This window comes from Podarcis melisellensis, assembly GCF_964234715.1.
Source record: "Podarcis melisellensis genome assembly, chromosome: 5".
In the NCBI taxonomy this organism is placed as follows: Eukaryota; Metazoa; Chordata; class Lepidosauria; order Squamata; family Lacertidae; genus Podarcis; species Podarcis melisellensis.
In genome coordinates, this window is record NC_138537.1 from 38,426,179 (window position 1) to 38,444,173 (window position 17,995).

At 44.5% G+C, this 17,995-nt stretch overlaps 1 protein-coding gene and 1 long non-coding RNA gene across 2 annotated transcripts in view; both read left to right on the forward strand.

The window, feature by feature from the left end:
* The window catches only part of DGKG (diacylglycerol kinase gamma), a 110,810-nt gene extending 95,741 nt beyond the window's left edge, over positions 1-15,069 (forward strand). Inside the window, 4 exon segments of the mRNA XM_081910365.1 lie at positions 6,736-6,856; positions 8,046-8,106; positions 10,230-10,272; positions 10,275-15,069. Coding sequence (XP_081766491.1) covers positions 6,736-6,856; positions 8,046-8,106; positions 10,230-10,272; positions 10,275-10,498 — 449 coding nt within the window. The 3' untranslated portion in view covers positions 10,499-15,069.
* On the forward strand, positions 1,102-5,482 carry LOC309369649. Its single transcript, XR_014168222.1, has 3 exons — positions 1,102-1,181; positions 1,356-5,338; positions 5,375-5,482. It is a non-coding gene; the product is annotated as an uncharacterized lncRNA (long non-coding RNA).
* Positions 15,070-17,995: the final 2,926 nt, after the last annotated feature.

Sequence of the window (17,995 nt, forward strand, 5' to 3'; positions counted from 1 at the left end):
TGCGTTGAGATATTTGCAAGCAACAGTAATGGGCTGAGAACTAGCAATAACAGAAATTACCAGAACACATCACCTCTGTAATGCAAAGCCGATACAAAAGGGCACAATCCCTCTCCATTTGAATAAATGGGAGCTGTGCCGTAATCCCTGCCAATGTAGAATTTGATGGAGGATTGCACTGCTAAACTTTAGTTATGCCCTTATCAAGTGTGTTTACAAACTCCAGTTCTGCTGCTTCTGACTTCTTTGTCCTTTGAAATAGAGTATAACAACCAACCTGTAAAAGTGAATGTATGCACTTTCTGCATCTAGTTTGCGTAATTTGCATATCTCCATACTACCATCCCACTATATAACATTTTCAAATTAGGAGAGGTCAGGTCCCTGCTCGCTAGGGGCTTACAGTATTGAAACTGACATCAGGTAGACCACAAAGGAAGGGGAGGGAGAAATAAAGGCTGGGGTAAAATTGATTTGTGTTCATTTTGTGTTGCTCACTTATATCACAGCATCCCCATTTAACCTGTCAGCACTCTAAACTAGCAAAAGGGCATTTCTGGCACATGGTGGCACACATAACATTAAGGGTATGTTGGATGAACGAGTCCTTGATGCTTTGACTTGATGTCATTAAAGTTGGTGATGATATTACTGCAGCAGGTGAAGAAACAGAAGAAGCATCCAAGTTTGTTGCAGTGCTGGGATCCCTGGTCTGTATAACTCTGCTGGGATGCCCAGTCTGCCGCTTGGAGCTGGCAGCTCTTCTGGCAGAGCTCTCGTGCCTCTAATAGTTGATTGACATGAAGCTTTATTCTTTTTATTGCTATGATGCCATGTGGAGAAGATACCCAGAATAAGCTGGAAATTCTAGCGCTGCAGGAGCTGCTTTTCCAGTTTAGTGGGCAAGGATAGGGCTTCTCTTCCCTCAGGGACTTCAGCTGATACAGATAAAGATAACTGATCTGGTTTGTGTCGTTTTTCCCCCCTCTTTCTAGCCTAGTAGTTCCTCTCTTGCAAAACTTGGCTCACTTATGCTAATTACCACTTGCTTTGTTTAGGAAACCTTCATGAAATTTACGTAACACTTCCTATGAAATTAGAGCAAAAGCAGGTTACAAGATGGGTAGGTAAGATCCCAGAATGATAAGGAAGGAGGTTTTGTTTTGCCTCTCATGGCTCCAGTGGCGTAGCGTGGGTTGTCAGCATCCGGGGCAAGGCAAGTAATTTGCACCCCCTAACCCGTGGATTTGCGCCCAACCCGTGGATTTGCGCCCCCTAAACCTAACCCCCAGATGTTGCGCCCGGTGCGGCCGGCCCCCCCTGCACCCCCCACGCTACGCCACTGCATGGCTCAGTAGAAGTTGCTGCATGCAGGGTGGTAGCTGTCGCCACAGGAGCTCCCAGAGCAGACGCCTTATAGGTTATCAAGACCAGGCGCATTGTGTCACTGTTCACTAGATTTGCTAGGCCCAAACCACACGTGACAGTGGCAAGCCAAAAACCAGGTCTGAACTGATCAAGTCTAAAGTGGAAGGTGGGATTTAAAGTTCCCAAAAGGAACTGAGAAGAGAGCTGGGTTCAAGTGGTTGCAGCTGACATTTGGGGTTACTGGCAAGATCAACAGTGTTTACAGTTCAATGGAAAAAACAGCAAAAGCACTATGATTTACAACTATAAGAAAAGTATTGCATATTACATATGTAGCTGGGCTTTACGTGTATAGCCACACAAAAACTCTCGCTCCCACACTGGGCCAGGCCCCTGCAAACCCTCTCTCTCGTTCTCCCCAACCCATCATTTGCCCACACAAAAGCTCTCTCTCTCAAACTCTTCCTCCTGGCACCACCCCAGTCCTCTGCTTGCATCCCATGATAATTCTTGTTCTTGGCTCTCCTCCTCCCACTGGACACACCCTTTGCCCACGAAATTTGGAGGAGGAGGAGCTTGAATACATGAAAAAAAGGTGTCCTGTCTGAAATCCAAACAGGACAGGAGACACTTTTTTTCCAAAAGAACGATCACATTTTTCTAGGGACGGGCAGAAACCTGAGCCCAGAGACATTTCCAGTCCTAACAGAAGGTGGAGTTTATTGGAATCCAGTCAAGATCAAGCACTGAGGATCAGTTTTCAAAACTGAGTAGCAAGTGGGAGTGTAGAGCTACAACTTCACATCAACCAAGCTCAGCAGCAACTATAGGTACAAATATAGAAGGGAAGTGGGCAGTGCACTCTTAAGCATGTCTCCTCAAAAGTATTCTCCATAGAGTTCAATAGGACTTAACTTCCAGGTCTGTGCCGTCGTATAGGACTGCGGCCATAGTTACTTATTTTTTGCTCTCATGTTGAGAGCCAGCCTGGTACTCCTCCTCAGGTCCCGATTGCCTTCCAAGATTGCTCAGCAAGGCAGAGGCTGAAAAGGGTGGCGTGAGGCCAGCTAGAGCTTGTGGACGTGGCAGGGCACACCTGATAATTAGCCAGCCCTCCTAGTGACAGTCTACCATGCAGCATTCAAAGAGCCGTAATTAACAGATCTAAATAATCTTTTAATGTAAGCAACACGGCTGGCTTCCAGCTGTGAGTGCGAAGATGTCTCTTGAGAAAGGGCACAACAGGGCACGGACAAAGAGGGAAAGATGCAATAAGAATAAGGATACAGTAAATTGACTGTCTAGTTCAGGGGTAGGCAACCTAAGGCCCGGGGACCGGATGCAGTCCAATCGCCTTCTCAGTCCAGCCCACGGACGGTCTGGAAATCAGCGTGTTTTTACATGAGCAGAACATGTGCTTTTATTTAAAATGCATCTCTGGGTTATTTGTGGGGCACAGGAATTCATTCATTTCCCCCCAAAAAATATAGTCCGATCCACCACATGGTCTGAGGGATGGTGGACTGGCCCACGGCTGAAAAAGGTTGCTGACCCCTGGTCTAGTCCTCCCACCCCCACACCCCCACTATGGAACCTGTTCCAAAAACACAATCACCATTTCTGCTAAAGAAACAGTCAGGTGCAGCTTGACTTGTTTGGATGAATCATTTCAATCTGCTAGTCTTATAAGCAACTTTTCTGCAGCATGCTTCATCTCTGCTGCCAGTACACAGTGCTCCAGATTGCCCCACTTAATCTGTGGTTGGATGAGTGGATCTTGCTCCTGGACTAAGATTGAGCTAAATCAGGAGTAGCCAATGTGATGTCTTCCGGATACTGCTGAACTACAGCTCCCATCTCTCTGGACCATTAGCCATACTGGCTGGGGCCTGATGGGAAGTGGAGTCCAACAAGATTCCCCCTCATTCCTGCCCCCTGTGTTTTTAGTCATTCCTCCCTATCATCAACATAAATGCATGGATTTCAGGATGAGGGAGTTAGTTACTCACACCACACTTTAAAATCAGCATTTTCCACGGGGCAGTTATTTTTATGTTTGTCTTTAACCTGAATTTCATTAGAGGTTGCATATTTAATTTCCTTCTACCCATGCTGGTCTCCTCTGAGTCTGAGTCTTTACAGAAAATGGATCTTGTAGGTTAATTAAATATTAAAGGGCTTCAGCTAATAACGATGCTGGCGCAGCAGGGCAGGGCTGAGCTGCTGGAAATGAAAAGGAGGCTCGGATTCATGGACCCACAGCCACCAGTTTCTCTGAAATGCTCTTTTGGTGAGAGTGCCTGGCTGAAAATAAGAAAAAGACCTATCTATGTACACGTGGGAGAAAGCGGAAAGCATTGGGAAGGAGCCTGACATAGCAGGTGTTACTTAGGCATGGCAGAATGACTAAGAGGATGCTTTAATACAGCTACAATACAAGCAAAGGAAAGGAAGTTACAGAGGTGGGGAAACAACACTCTCTCCAGAATATTCCATGGTGACTAATGCAAGAGAATTTTCTGAACGGAGAGGACTGAAGCAGAATCAGAGGCAGCAAGCCTTTGGGCATCTCCCTCATTTGGAAGAGTAGATGGCACCTTTTCAAATTACTTTTTCAAACTGGAGGTAATTGTTTGAAGACTGCAACTTTAAGAGCACTAAAGCAGAAGCTGGCAACTGAAGGCCTGCAGGCCATATTCAGCCCACCTGGCTTTCCCTCCTACGCAAGTTTTTCCACTTCTTCACCTCCTGGAATGATTGGTTCACAAGTGAGCTGGCACACAGCAGCCTTGTGAGCTTCCATGCTGCCTTTACAAAGCATGCACAGGTAATAATGGATAACTAACCTAAAAACAAGCACCATCCAGCATATCAGGGTAAGGTTTTCAGGGTTGATTCTGAGGAATGTCAATTATTGCTTTTTGGAACAGCTACTTCTGCAGTACATAAAAACACAGATTATTTATAAACTAGGCTTGAGTCACACAAAGGAATTGGTTTAACAATGCAGCTTTGCATGATCTGCTATCAGTCTGATCTTCAGACTGTCAGCAAACACCTCCTTCTTGCCCAAGTTAGCATGTTACGGCAGAGCCCTTTGAGGTTTGAGGTGCAAGTAGCTCATATCCACAGCTTAATTACATTTCTTGTGTCCTGGAAGAAGAAGAAGAAGAAGAAGAAGAAGAAGAAGAAGAAGAAGAAGAAGAAGAAGAAGAAGAAGAAAGAACCACACCAGAGAAAAACACTCTTGACTGTGTAGACTGTGCCATATTTCAGAGATGGAACATATTAGTCCAATGGGCTCCACTGAGCAAAGGAAGGAAATTCAGGCTGTGGGATAGTCTGAGGCCACCGGCGCCAATTTCTCGAGGCCTTTCAAGCCAGGCCTAGCTTTGGAGAATTAAAAATGCTGGTTCGCGGCAATGCAGAAGGAAATGACTCTTACTATTAAGACTGCAGGTGCATCCTTGGCATGGACAAATGGTTGGGTGTGAATTAGGCAAAAGCCTCCAGTTTGCTCCGCTTTCACATTTGTTTCTCCTTGTTTGCTATTCATTGTTAATCTAGGACATGCTTTTTTCCCTGCACAGAAAAGGAAACAAAAAAATAGACCACACACACACGCAGCTGAGCTTAGGCAACAGGATTTGCCAAACAAACACCAAAACAGGACAGGGCAAGGCCCAGCTATTTATCATTAGCTGCCGCCTCATTTTCAGTGCCTGGAAGAAATGCTATACCCTTGAGCCAAAAGGCTTCTTCTTAAGATATTTGTGTGATGTGCAACAAATGAGCAACCATCGGTAGCGCTTTTCGGCAGCACAGTCTACCAGTGTGTCACCCTGCACACGCCCCTCTGAAAATGAGTGGGTGCTGCTCCAGAGTGCTACCCCATGTACAGTTGATGCTCCTGCCAAGATGGTAAAGGGTCTGGAAACCAAGCCTTATGAGCAACAGTTGAAGGAGTTGGGTATGTTCAGCCTGGTAAAGAGGAGCCTGAGAGGAGATATGATAGCCATCTTCAAATATCTAAAGAGCTGCCACAAGGAGGATGGTGCAAGGTTGTTTTCTCCTGCTCTGGAGGGTAAGACTCGAACCAATGGATTCAAGTTACAAGAAAGGAAATTCTGACTCAACATCAGGAAGAGCTTTCTGACAGTAAGAGCTGTTCAACAGTGGAACAAACTCCCATGAGACATGAGAGGTGGTGGAACTTCATTGGAGCTTTTTAAGGAGAGGTTGGGTGGTTGTTTGCCATGGATGCTTTAATTAAGATTTCTGCATTGCAGGGGATTGGCCATGATGCCCTTTGGGATCCCTTCCAATTCTATGATTCCTTTTGTATTGGATCAAGACATCTTCCTCCAAGGAAGGGCTTCTGTTTCAGGGATATTGCGTTTCTCAAGCCCTTGAAACATTTCCCCAGAAAATGTGATTCTGTTCCTAGCTAGATCATTGTGATCTGGAGTGGCACTAGTAATGTGGTGGCATGAGAGTTGCATGCACCAATAGATGGTGCCTGTAATATAAATGGTGAGTGGTATGGCTGGTGCCACAACACCTGTCCCATATTGTGACGTTAAGACTGGTGAGGTCTTCCAGGTGAGGACCCACATAACTCATCTCAAGGCAAAGAATAATGCAGAGAAACTCCTTTCCAGCTCTGAATTAATATCCCTGCTTTACCTGAGAATTCAATTACAAGGTGAGCATAGGAAGGTGCTATTTGACTGGACTATGTATTGTATGGTTTAACCTGAAACTTATTGAAACAAAAGTATATCATACACCAAAATGCTCAAGAGGGTAAATTCTGTGACACACAGAAAGTCTCCCAGAATTACAAAAAACACACCCCAAGTAAATTCCTCACACCCCCTTTTATTATTATTTTTCACTCTTTTCTGTATGCTCTTAAACTTTTCCATGGAAATTGCTGCTAAATTTGGCTGGGTTAAATACTTTTTAATGGTATTGCATGTACATTGCATGTATATATCCATCTGAAGCTTGAGAGGTGCTCTTTCAGATGGCACTGGGCTCAATTTTTTCCATCTTAGCTACTTCAAGAAATATTGAGCTGCATACAGCACAGAGTAAAACACTCACACAACACCTCAAAGGAGATGATTTGAGGCAACTTTTTGTATGTGACTAAGCTCATCTTCTTGACCATTTTGGTGTATGATAGTGTATCTGTTGCAATAAGTTTGAAGTTGATGTTCTAGACATTGCCTTCAGACCATATTTTCTGCTCCTAAGTGCATCTTCTCTTGCTCACTCCTCCCACCCTATGTGTTATGTTCGTGGAAGGCAAAGCCCATACTTGTATTTGTTTTATTCACACATTACCCTTTCTCTCATTAGATCTCAGTGATCAACTCCTGGAAGTTGTGGGCCTTGAAGGGGCAATGGAGATGGGGCAGATCTATACTGGACTGAAAAGTGCTGGCAAGAGGCTAGCTCAGTGTTCCTCCGTTACCATCAGGTACCAATCACCCCAGGCTCTTGGTCCCTGCATCTTGCTTTTGCTCAAGTCTGCTGACAGCTCCGGATGGTATTCAAAGCATGAAATCACAGTACAGGCAGGAAAGCATCACGTGGGGAGTGGGGGAGAGCAGAGACAGACATCTGTTTTTTGTTGTTGACTCAAATTGATGTCTTGTTGGGCCTATGCCACACATAACATTGTAGAGCTCAGGCAGCTATGGCACCCATAAAATGCAGCACTCAGTACTATAGAAGGATGGATTCAGGTTGTGTTGGAAGGGCCAAGAAGTATTTCCACCTCCCAATTAGTCCTGGGTAGGGAGATTGCTAGGCAATGGAAGCAGCAGACTGGCTGTAGAGGTGGTAGACAGCCATGCCTACTGGACAGTCCAAGGCGATCAACACACCACTGGTCACTGCAGCGCCAAATGCTCCTCCTGACGGCAACTGGGACTATATCCTGCTTGTGAGTAAGGGCTACTGACTGAGTGCCTATTCGTACATATGGGAAACAGTAAAGACGTGTGGAATAGATAGTCTAAGAGGTAGGGAAGCTGAGAGGACCCCCAGGCCCAGGGGAGCATAGTTGGGTTGAGTGACAATCTCCTTCCAGGACCTTTGGCAACTGGTTGAAGCAATCAGGAAGGAGAATGTTAAGGGTTCCTTTGGGCAGGTTGTAAGAGGCTTCAAGCTGGACTGTGAGAGACTTAAGCAAAGAAGAAGGTACCTTGCACTCCTCTCCCTTGACCTCTGTTGCAGGTCCTTGTTGCAATCCTCTCTGTTATTTTTAATACTAAGTTCAAATTTTCTAGTGGTGCATTTGAAAACGAGATGGCAAATGTCCTAAATGGGCAGAAATATAGAGGTGTATTTGAGATTAGAACAAAAGTCCATTGCACACACAGTGTTCTAGGAAAACAGGTAGCAGGCTCACATATAAGGTGAATGACATTTAAGAGGTGGATCTGAAATACAGAAATTGACTGTGGTCTTCCTTGCACTCCTCAACAGATTGCTAAGCCATCTCCATTGTGAGTAATAGAATGTAGGGCTAGACCACCTTGTTTTTCTCCCTTTTTGCCAAAAATGTTTGTTATTATCAGCTTGCAACAAGATACAGTTTCTGCCCCGGCTTATCCACTTCAGTCTTGTTAACTTTTTCGCTGTGCCTTGTTTGTGGGTTCCAGGACAACCAAGCTTTTGCCCATGCAAGTGGATGGAGAGCCCTGGATGCAGCCACCTTGCACAGTGAGTAGTTGCATGTCATGAAAGGGATCTGGGATATGCAAATGTAGCTCATCTGTCAGTGCTAGAAGCAATGGAAGGTTGATCTCTAGAGCAGGGGTGACCGATGTGATGTCCTGCAGATGTTGTTGGATTACGGCTTCCATCAACCCTGGCCATTGGTCATGCTGGCTGGGGTTGATGAGAACATCTTGAGAATACCATGTTGGCTGTCCCTCTTCTGGAGAATGAACTGCAGGTGAGACCCAGATCTCAGTTGTGGATCCTGGAAAGGGACTACGTTTCAAAATAAGCTTTTATTTCACATGGAAACAATGAAGCAAAATAACTATAATATCCTAGCAAATAGCCCTCTACAATTTTAGAAGGAGGAAGCATGATTTTCCTGTCTCCTTTGATGTCATATTCTCAAACCCTTCCTCAGCAATGACAGACACATTTGTATTCCTAATGGAAAATCAAAGGGGAAAGAGGGAGAGACCTATGGTGGTTGTACACTGCTACAACATTATGGGCATTGCTGTACCTTCTGTGTCTCCACACCATTGTACATCATCTGAAGATCAAAGGAGGATGGGTTAGACATGTTAAAAAGACAGATTGTCCTCTGTTATTTGCGAATGAGTAGAACAGAATGTTGCAATTTCAGCTGAAAATAAAGGATTTTAAGATTCATGTGTACATACAAATGTCACCAGTGGTCAGGAAATAACATTAGGAACATTTTTCTCATCGGTTTTTGAAAACCTTGTATAGTGCTTTTTCTGTTTCCTAGGTTCCCCTATGGGAGTTGAAACCCTTTGACAGAGAAGCATTGGTTGTAACTGTATACTGGTGGTGGTATAAAAATCTTCCCAAGAGCAATTGTGCTGAGCACCTGGAGGCATCTAGGGATGCAGTTCCTTTTTCGGTGTGATGCTAGATACCAGCCTCCATCCTTCATATTGCATTGAGGCCTTATCCTTGTGGCAGATGACTTGTCAGACAGGAAATGCTTTATGTGGCTTCCTGGGAGCCTGCCTGACACCCCTGAACCATCTCAGGGGGTTGTCCTGATCCTCTGCTGCCTCCACACCCACCCAGAGGTCTTAAGGTCGTATCACAGTGCTGCCTCCAGTTTGATTGGTATTCCGATAAGCAGCCTTGCTCATGTTGCACAAGGAACTGGGCAGACTCGTCCTTCCTTTCCCTGCTTCCTGATGCAACAGGTGTGGGGGTGGAACTTGTGAGCAGCGCCTCTCCTGACGGTGGCTTGATTGGGTCACAGGGGGGCACTCTGGCACCCCATACATTTAAAGCAGTCTTATACATCAACATCTGGATGGCCACAGGCTCCTCATCCCTGTTTCCATCCGTGAAAGCGAAAGCACTGTTGCAGTTTATAAGGGCTGCTGGATAAAATCAGACACAGGTTCAAGTGCAGGTGTGGCCTACTGGAACTGCCCAGTTTTCACTCCCCTGCTCCCCACACAATCCACAGCAAGGTGCCCACTTATCCAAGGCATCTTCACTTGGTTGCGAGTGGTCAAAAGCCAGGTGCAAAATACGCCTGGCTAATTTCGAACACTGCTTGTACCACTTTAAAAGTCCTGGCTTCCCCTCAAAGAATCCTGGGACCTGAAATTCATTAAGGATGCTTCAGAGACCCCTATTCCGCTTGCAGAGCTACAAGTCCAAAAGTTCCTTAGGATGAGGGATTGATTGATAAACCACTCTGAGAATTATGGGTCTCTGATGGGAATAACAACTCTCAGTGCCCTTAACAAACTACAGCTGCCAGGATTCTTGGGATGGGGGAACCATGACCCTTAAGGTGATATAGGTATAGGGCAGAAGGTCTTGGGATCAACCCCTGGCATCTCCAGCCAGAACTAGGAAAGGCCGCTGCCTGAAATTCCAGGGAGCTGCTGCCAGTCAGTGTGAACAGTACTAAGCCAGGTGGACCTGCATTGCTGGGGTTCGACTACAAGACCTTTGGGGTCCCTTCCAGCTCTACAATTCAATGATTCTATGGCCAGTGGGTCAGATTTGGCATAAGGCAGCTTCCTATGTTCCTTGAGCTCTTGGCATAATGGCTGTGCAGAAACAGCAATGCTCTAATCCCGATGCTATTTCTTTCCGTTCAGATCAAAATCACCCACAAAAGCCAAGTGCCAATGTTACTGGGACCTCCCCAAAAGAGCAGCTTCTTCTTCCTGAGGAGGAGGAACCGAACTCGAGACTAATCTGCAACCAAGCAAAAGAACAATCTTCCAAAACAGCAGTTCTCCATTCCAGAGGCAGCCGACCGCACAGGGGGAAAGCCTATGGAAAGAAACCTTCATCTCTTCAGATCTCCTGGCTTCTGAATCTGCTTCGGAAACATCAGTCTGGAGGCAGCATTATGAACTCTTAGTGGAAAATAACAGGGTTGGCATTCGGCAGCCGAACTGAAATAGCGGTGTGGGTTTGTATATACATGCACACATAGCCACATTCTCTAAATATCACTGGCAGGGATAACACTAACATTGATGGTTCAGGGGGATTTTTCTCCTCCGCAGCGCCACAGTCTAAGGAGGAGAAACTCTCAAAACTGCTCTGGTTGGGACCGTTCTGAGGAGAGCTGTTCTAGGCAGTCATGAATTGCACAGCCCTGTCTGAAAGCAAACAAACAGACATGGAAAACGGCATGTCTGACGTAGCCCTGCAGATGGGATGTGGGATCTTTTCCATTTATTCGGACTCTTTAGAACCCCAGAAGCTGCTGTTAAAACACCAAACTTGGCAAAGAAACCAAGCTTCACTTATTTATTTATTTTTAAGTATGTCAGAAGACTTTTGGCATCTCGCTGTGCTGCCCTCTTGGGTCACCAAATCCTACACATGATAAGAAATGTTCTTTATTTATTTTTTCCTTAGCTTGGGGGGTGGGGAAACACTGGGGGAGGTAAGAAGGGGAAGGAGGAGGGCACATTATTATCCACCACCCCCAAACTCTTACAACAGCAGTGTCCTTTGCTAGCTTGGTTCTAATTTTATTTTATTTTTTTAAGCAGAAGCTGGTTAGGCGTTCCATTTCAGAGGCTTATGAATGCAGAAAGCAGAGATTGCCAAGTGAGGAAACCAGAAAGAGTGAAGTTGACAATAAAAAAGGCAGGAGCCTTTTTTGGCAGTAAGCAAACTCAGGGTACTTTAGATGTAGGAATAACAAGTCAGTTTGGTCTATGATGACAATGACAACCTCACCAACTTGGGGATCCTTTCAGCTTAGATGTAGGCCACGCTTCTCTCTGTTAATATTTTTGCGTTCTCCTTTCAGTTCTGGATGCTTTTCTTTTCTTCAGTCTGACCACATCTGACACATGTGAACATGTTTTTAAGTTTTCTCTGGCAGCACTGATTGAGAGCTCTGCCAGAACACACTCTCGTCATGGGACTGACTTTAGTCCAATGGCAAAAATTCCAAATCAAGTGCTGGATGTGTTACAACGGCCTAAACATGCGGCAAGGATTGAACCCCAAAACCAAGAGCCAATTCCATGGCTGGCATTTGAATGTCATTAAAGGCCAGCTTGGTCCCATGATGAAATGTAAGCATACACAGAGGTCATCCTAAAGAGCTAATATTCCCCACCACCACCATGTATTTGTTCCTGTAACAGAACAGCACAGAAGAGAACTCTGAAAAACTCCCAAAGAGGAGAGATTAAAATGGCTCTGTGTTTCAATATGAATTAAATATCCAGGTTAGCTGCTATTCTTCCACGCTCTCTTTTAACTGCATAGACTGTGAGTCAAATTTTGAGTTGTCCAAAAGCAAAACTTGGCAGTCAAGCCACGTTGGGTTTGGATCCACCAGTAGCCCACATGCCACCTTGGTTCAATTCCTATTTTTTCTTCAAGAGAGGAATCCATGAACAGCTTGAATAGCCTGTAACATAACTCCTCTTCAAAGCAGACCAGTCATTGGCAAATGGGCCTATGAAAGATTGTTTTTATTACATCATCAAAGGAAAAGAGTCTGAGCCAGACGATGTTCTTAATGTAACCTTCTTCTGTGTGAGATAGCCTTGCAGGATTTTGTTTGGGTGGCTCTTTGCCCTGGTTTGAAGCCGCTCAGGGTCAGCAAGCATGCCTCATTCACATTTAACCGCAGAAGAATAAGGAAGTGTTAACTGACTCTCCTTGTTGGCTGACAGGACCACGTGGAAGGCTCGCCTCTACATATCTGAAAGAAAGGAATGCAATCTTTGATTTATTCTTTGAAAGTGGAAAAAGCTGGTGGCACAATTCCAACTATTATGCCTATTTATTTTACTGCTTAAATAATGAGGAAGGGTGTTCTCTGCTAATGTAATTCTTTCTAGATGAAGTCACTTGGCTTCACCTAGAACAAACCCTGCCTAACACTCTCAATAAGCTAGGAAATCTGGTGGAGACCTTGACATCCATGACAACATGACTGTATTTTCATAGATAACTGCGTTGCCGTCACGAACCCCACAGTGTTACATTTGGGACCCATTCAGATGATAGCATTTATCTGAGCAAGAAGCAAAAGGCAGAACAAACTGTGGTGGCTGTGCAGATTTGTTCTTACAGCTGGAAATTGAGGAATCTCCCCAAAGAGGGATATTTTGGCTTTGTGGTCTCAGGAATGATTAAACCCTATTTACTGTGTTACCTCTTTAGGGCTGCATGACAGCTGCTTCCACAGAGGGACCATTTACACTCAACAACCGAAGTCTTCATGTGCTGCTTATTTTTGTGGGGCAGAAGATACCCCATTGGCTGCCAGCTACATTATCCTACCTGCTTCCCTTTCTCCCTTCCCAAAGCTCCATTTCCTTCCTGCTCAACTCACCTGTTTCTGAACGTTTTTGCGTCACAATATCTTTGTCTCTTTTCTTTTCTGTATTCTGCTTCTTTTCGGGCGGTTTTGGTTCAATGCTGCAAATATAGCTTGTTCTCTCTTTTCTCAAATAGCAATTCAATGGCAGAAGATAATTATATTTGGCTTGGTTTGGTTTGGGTTTAATTGACTGTACAGCAAAGAACAAAGGAAAATAATTTATCCAGAAGCCAGCAGCTAGAAGCTCAGGATTCTTGAGTTGCCAAGGAGAAAAACAACATAGCACAAATTCTGTCCCCCTTGGGGATTTCCATGCAGTTGCAACTAGATCTTAGCCCACTTTATCAATCTGGTGCAAAAGTAAAGGAGAGGCAAGTGTTAAGCACTAGGCATTTCTGTCTCCCCCAATCTGGTACCCTCCAGATACTCTGGACTGTAACTGACCATCATCCCTGACCATTGTCCATGCTAAGCTATAGTCCAAAATACATGGAGAGCACCAACTTGGGGAAGACTGAAGTAGATTCTTAACAATAAAGGTAGTAAGATACTAACCAAGAAAACTAAACGCAATGGGCCAGGATTCAGTACATTGAAAATATTAGTTTCTCCCTCTCTGAAATATGAGGACATGCCTATGCCACAAATTTAAGCTGGGTTGTTGATGAGTCCCTTCCTCAGGGAACTATCATTCTATGAAGAGGACCAGTAGCAGAATTCTCAGGCCCCTAACAAAAACTATAATGCTTATCATTTGTTGGGGGAAGTCATAACAATTAAACTGGCATAAAGCACAACTATGAAACTGGTGTTTGTAGACATGCTGTGGGTGATTTGATTCAGGACTAGCAAGCTGGCTTACTGAGGAACTCAATATCTTGTTTCTTATAGGACTGTTCAACTGATAAAATTGCACTGGTTTAATTATAACTAAATCCACCTTCTGACAAGGATTACTGGTATCTGGATTTGAAATAATTCTGGAAAACCATCAGTGGCTCAATTGTTAAAATGGAGCAGGAAAACAATCACAGAAGGAAGGAGTCTATATAAACAGTAAATAAATGTTCAAAAAAAAATCTTTAACCAGACAGGCAGTGTAGAAGTAACTGAGATTTGCGCAGAAAAGAAATCAAGTGCTCAGAATGAGTTATGGGCAACCAAAGGCATATTAAAAATGAACAAATTCTCATAAGGAAAGCAGCTGGGCTAAATTCATATCTTTAAATCAGATATTAACAAAGGCTGGCGGAGATTAGGTAAGAATAGGAAATAGATTCTCTTCCAGACTAGCAAAATGAGATTCTGAGGGTCCTGGAGAAAATGACAATTGAATGGTTCAGGGGACAAGAATACCTAATTGTATTTGCCAGATTCCATGCCTAAGTACTCACTAACACTTACCAGTTGTTCAGCTTTAAACAACTGACTGATTGCCACAATTATTATGGGCCAAATAGTGCTTTGCTGTCAGGTGTGACTGAGGCTTTGCTACATTTCTGAAATGTCAAAGCATCACAGAGATGCTTGGTGATTAAGAAGGAAGTAGGAAGGTGCTGTACTTTCAGGGGGGGAATAGCAAAGTTAGCTCCAATGGCATGGGAAGACAGCAACCTTGCTGAAGCGAATACATCTAATTTTAGATGCCTTTAGAAAATATAACAATGAGCTGGGTTGCATGTAATGTAACCCTAAGTGAAACCATGGCTTAGCTTGAACACAGAAGCATGAGGGCTCCTGGTGAGGAGATCACAGCAGCTCCACTCATGATCCTCCTGCTGCTGAGCTAAGCCATGGTTTGGCTGAGACTGTCCTTTGAACCCCAGGCTCATGGCTTGTCTCCTCCAGACAAACCACAAACTGTAAACACAAGAACAACATTCAGTTGCCCCTCATGTTTAGTCTGGAGTGACACCAACCACAAACCTGGGATTGGATGAAACTAAGCCAAACCATAGCTAAGCTCATGGCAGTACAGGAGGAGGAGGAGTTACAAAGGTGCCACCGTCTCCTCTCTGGGAACTTGCACATTCAAACTAAGCCACTGTTGACAGTTCACTTAATATTAATCAGGGCAGCCAAAAACAAAGTAGCATTTTTAGTGTTTCCCATTCAGTAACAAAAATAATAATAACATAATCTAAAAACCACAGTATACCAGCCAGGCTAGACATCACCTCTTATTTGATACTCTAATACAAATAAATTTAAAAAGGATATCCTGGATATCACAGGAAACATTCTGGAGAACAGCCAACAAGAGGCATGAAATGACACGCTGCCTGATGTTTACTTGGAAGTAAGTCCTACTGGAATCGATGAGACTTACTCCCTCCTAAACATACACAGGATGCAGATGACAACCCAATCCTAAATCTGGTGCACTTAATGTGAAAATGAACATTTGTGATCAGGCTGCTCTGGGACAGTAGGCAAGCCAAGAAAAAGATTTAGATGGCTGAAAAATAATAATATTGTCCAATCCAATTCCTATAGGGTTAGAGAAAGGTTGCTGAGATGGCTTATAAAAAAAAGGTTAAGAAACAATGCATTGTTTGCCCTCCAAAAATCCACCCTCCCATACAGGGAGAGAAAAATAGCCGGAGGGCAGACATTGAATGAAGGAGAGATACTTAAACAGCAGAAGTGGTTGCAGAGCATCAGAGCAGCTTTAAAACCCAAATGATCTGGCCACACTCAAGATTCCCATAATTTAAAATAATCCTTGCCTTCCACCCAGTGCCAAGTATAACTTGGCAAATTGAAGGCTTTAACATGCTCTTTTATTAGTACACAGCTCTAGAGGCATCTCAACAGTAAGCAGTAAGCTACAGACATTTGCACAAATGAACAAAACATGAACTAGCAAAACCTTTGCAGCAGTATGTTTAAGTAGGGTAGCAGCTAGGCTTTGGTAATCAGAACAATCTGGGATAGTGTCATTTTCTGTCATTCCCCCCCCCCAAAAAAAAGCGTATTAGTGGATAGAGCATGGGTCAGCAACTTTTTTCAGCCGTGGGCTGGTCCACCGTCCCTCAGACCATGTGGTGGGCTGGACTGTATTTTGGAAATACAAGTAACCCAGAGATGCATTTTTTAAAAAAGCACACATTCCACTCATGTAAAAACAAGCTGATTCCTGGACCGTCCGTGGGCTGGATTGAGAAGGCGATTCGTTGCCTACCCCTGGGATAGAGCAATGTTGGTGAGCAAAACATTCTGCAGTGTCCACTCATCCCCTCTGCAGCCCCAAGAAACAGGTTGCTGCTCATCTTTTTTATAGAAAGGAACCTGAAGATGAAAGATATGACAAGCCTGGGAACCCACAGCTTCCGGTGTGCACCTTGCAAACCTCAGAGGACTTGCTCCGTGGTGGCACCCCAGTTTTTGAATGCCTTCCCTAAAGAGGTATACCTGGCACCTACTTTACAATCCTTCTAGTACTAGATTAAAGCTACAGCCCTAACCCCACTTACATGGTAGTAAGCCTCACTGAATCCAATGAGGGACTTATTTCTGTTCTGAGTAAACATGGTGAGGATTGCAGCCTAATATAATCCCTTGGAAGGTTTCCTTCATTGGAGGTATTTAAGCAGAGGTTGGATTGTCATCTGTCACTGATGCTTTAGTTGAGATTACCGCATTGCAGGGGGTTGGACTAGATCATTATTTCCCAACCTTGGGTCTCCAGCTGTTTTTTCTGACTACAATTCCCATCATCCCTGACCACTGGTCTTGCTAGCTAGGGATGATGGGAGTTGTAGTCCAAAAACAGCTGGAGACCCAAGGTTGGGAAACACTGGACTAGATGACCCTCGAGGGTCCTTTGAATTCTATGATTCTACGGTTTTTATTTACCCAGGCATGTAATGTGTTTTGCATTATTTAGCTGCTGTCATTTTCTATGGCTGCTATCGTTGGTGTTTTACTGTATCGCATTAGGTATTAATTAATTCGTTATCTGTTGTATACCACTGTGGACTCCGTTTTGAAGAAGGGTTATATAGAAATGCTTTGAAATAAATAAAACAGGCTTTTAAATCTCCCAGCGTGGCAAGAGACATCCTGCCTGTTCTCTTGCCAACTCTCTCATCTGCTCCTCCTCTTCTTTCTGTGAGGCATACCTGGCGCTCTGATCAATTACAGGAAGCAGAGGAGAGGGTGGATGAAAGAGCTAGGAGGGAACAGGCAGGAGGAGCCATAGCTGGCTTGCCTCCTCCTGCAGCACTTGGAAATTGAAAGGGGGTTGAATATTCCGCACTCCCAATCTGGCAGCCCCACCTGCCTCATATAGAACCATTTGATTTTCTTTTCCCTGTGCTTAGATCTAAGTCAGATATGGGGAATGTGTGACCCACTAGCACTTGGAGTCCAGCTGCCGTCAGCTCCAGCCAGCATGGCCATGGCCAGGGGTGAAGGGACTTGCGGTTCAGCAAGACCCCTAAGCAGGCACATTCATAAGCTGGTCTTTCACTTATTTTTTGCCTCACAAAGGCAAATTTAGTATATGGAACCATCATTTAGGAGCTCATTAGCGTGAGAGAGCTTGGGACAGGGTTTTTTCTTCCTTTTCCATTTTGTTCTTTCTTCATTTACTAGAACTGTTAGTCGTTGGAAATTCTGGCTCGTATCAGAATGGCAACTCTTTGTACAACAGCCCTGCTCCTTGTGTGGCTGTATGCTTACTGTAGTTTGTTCCTGAGCTGCAATCTCTTTTTCAGGGCGAGGTTATGCCTTTTAGGCAGAAATGGGTCTGGTCGAGTGGTTTCCATCACTGCATCTCTATGCTGCAAAGCAGGGCGCCCATTAGACTTCTGCCCCTCTCCTGCAGGAGGCAACAACCTGTCCTGTTCACTCTGCAGGCCTGGGGGAGCCCAGGCAGAAGCAGCAGGAGCCCAGTTTGGCTTTTGCATTGTCAAGAGAGCAACTGATGTGAATTCCAGCTGTGGGGTTTTTATTCCAGGTGATGACTCATTAGCCCAGCTTGATCTCCAGCCCAGGCAGAGTATACAGGCTGACAGCCAGACAAAGCAGCGTTTATTTGTGAATGTCGCAAAT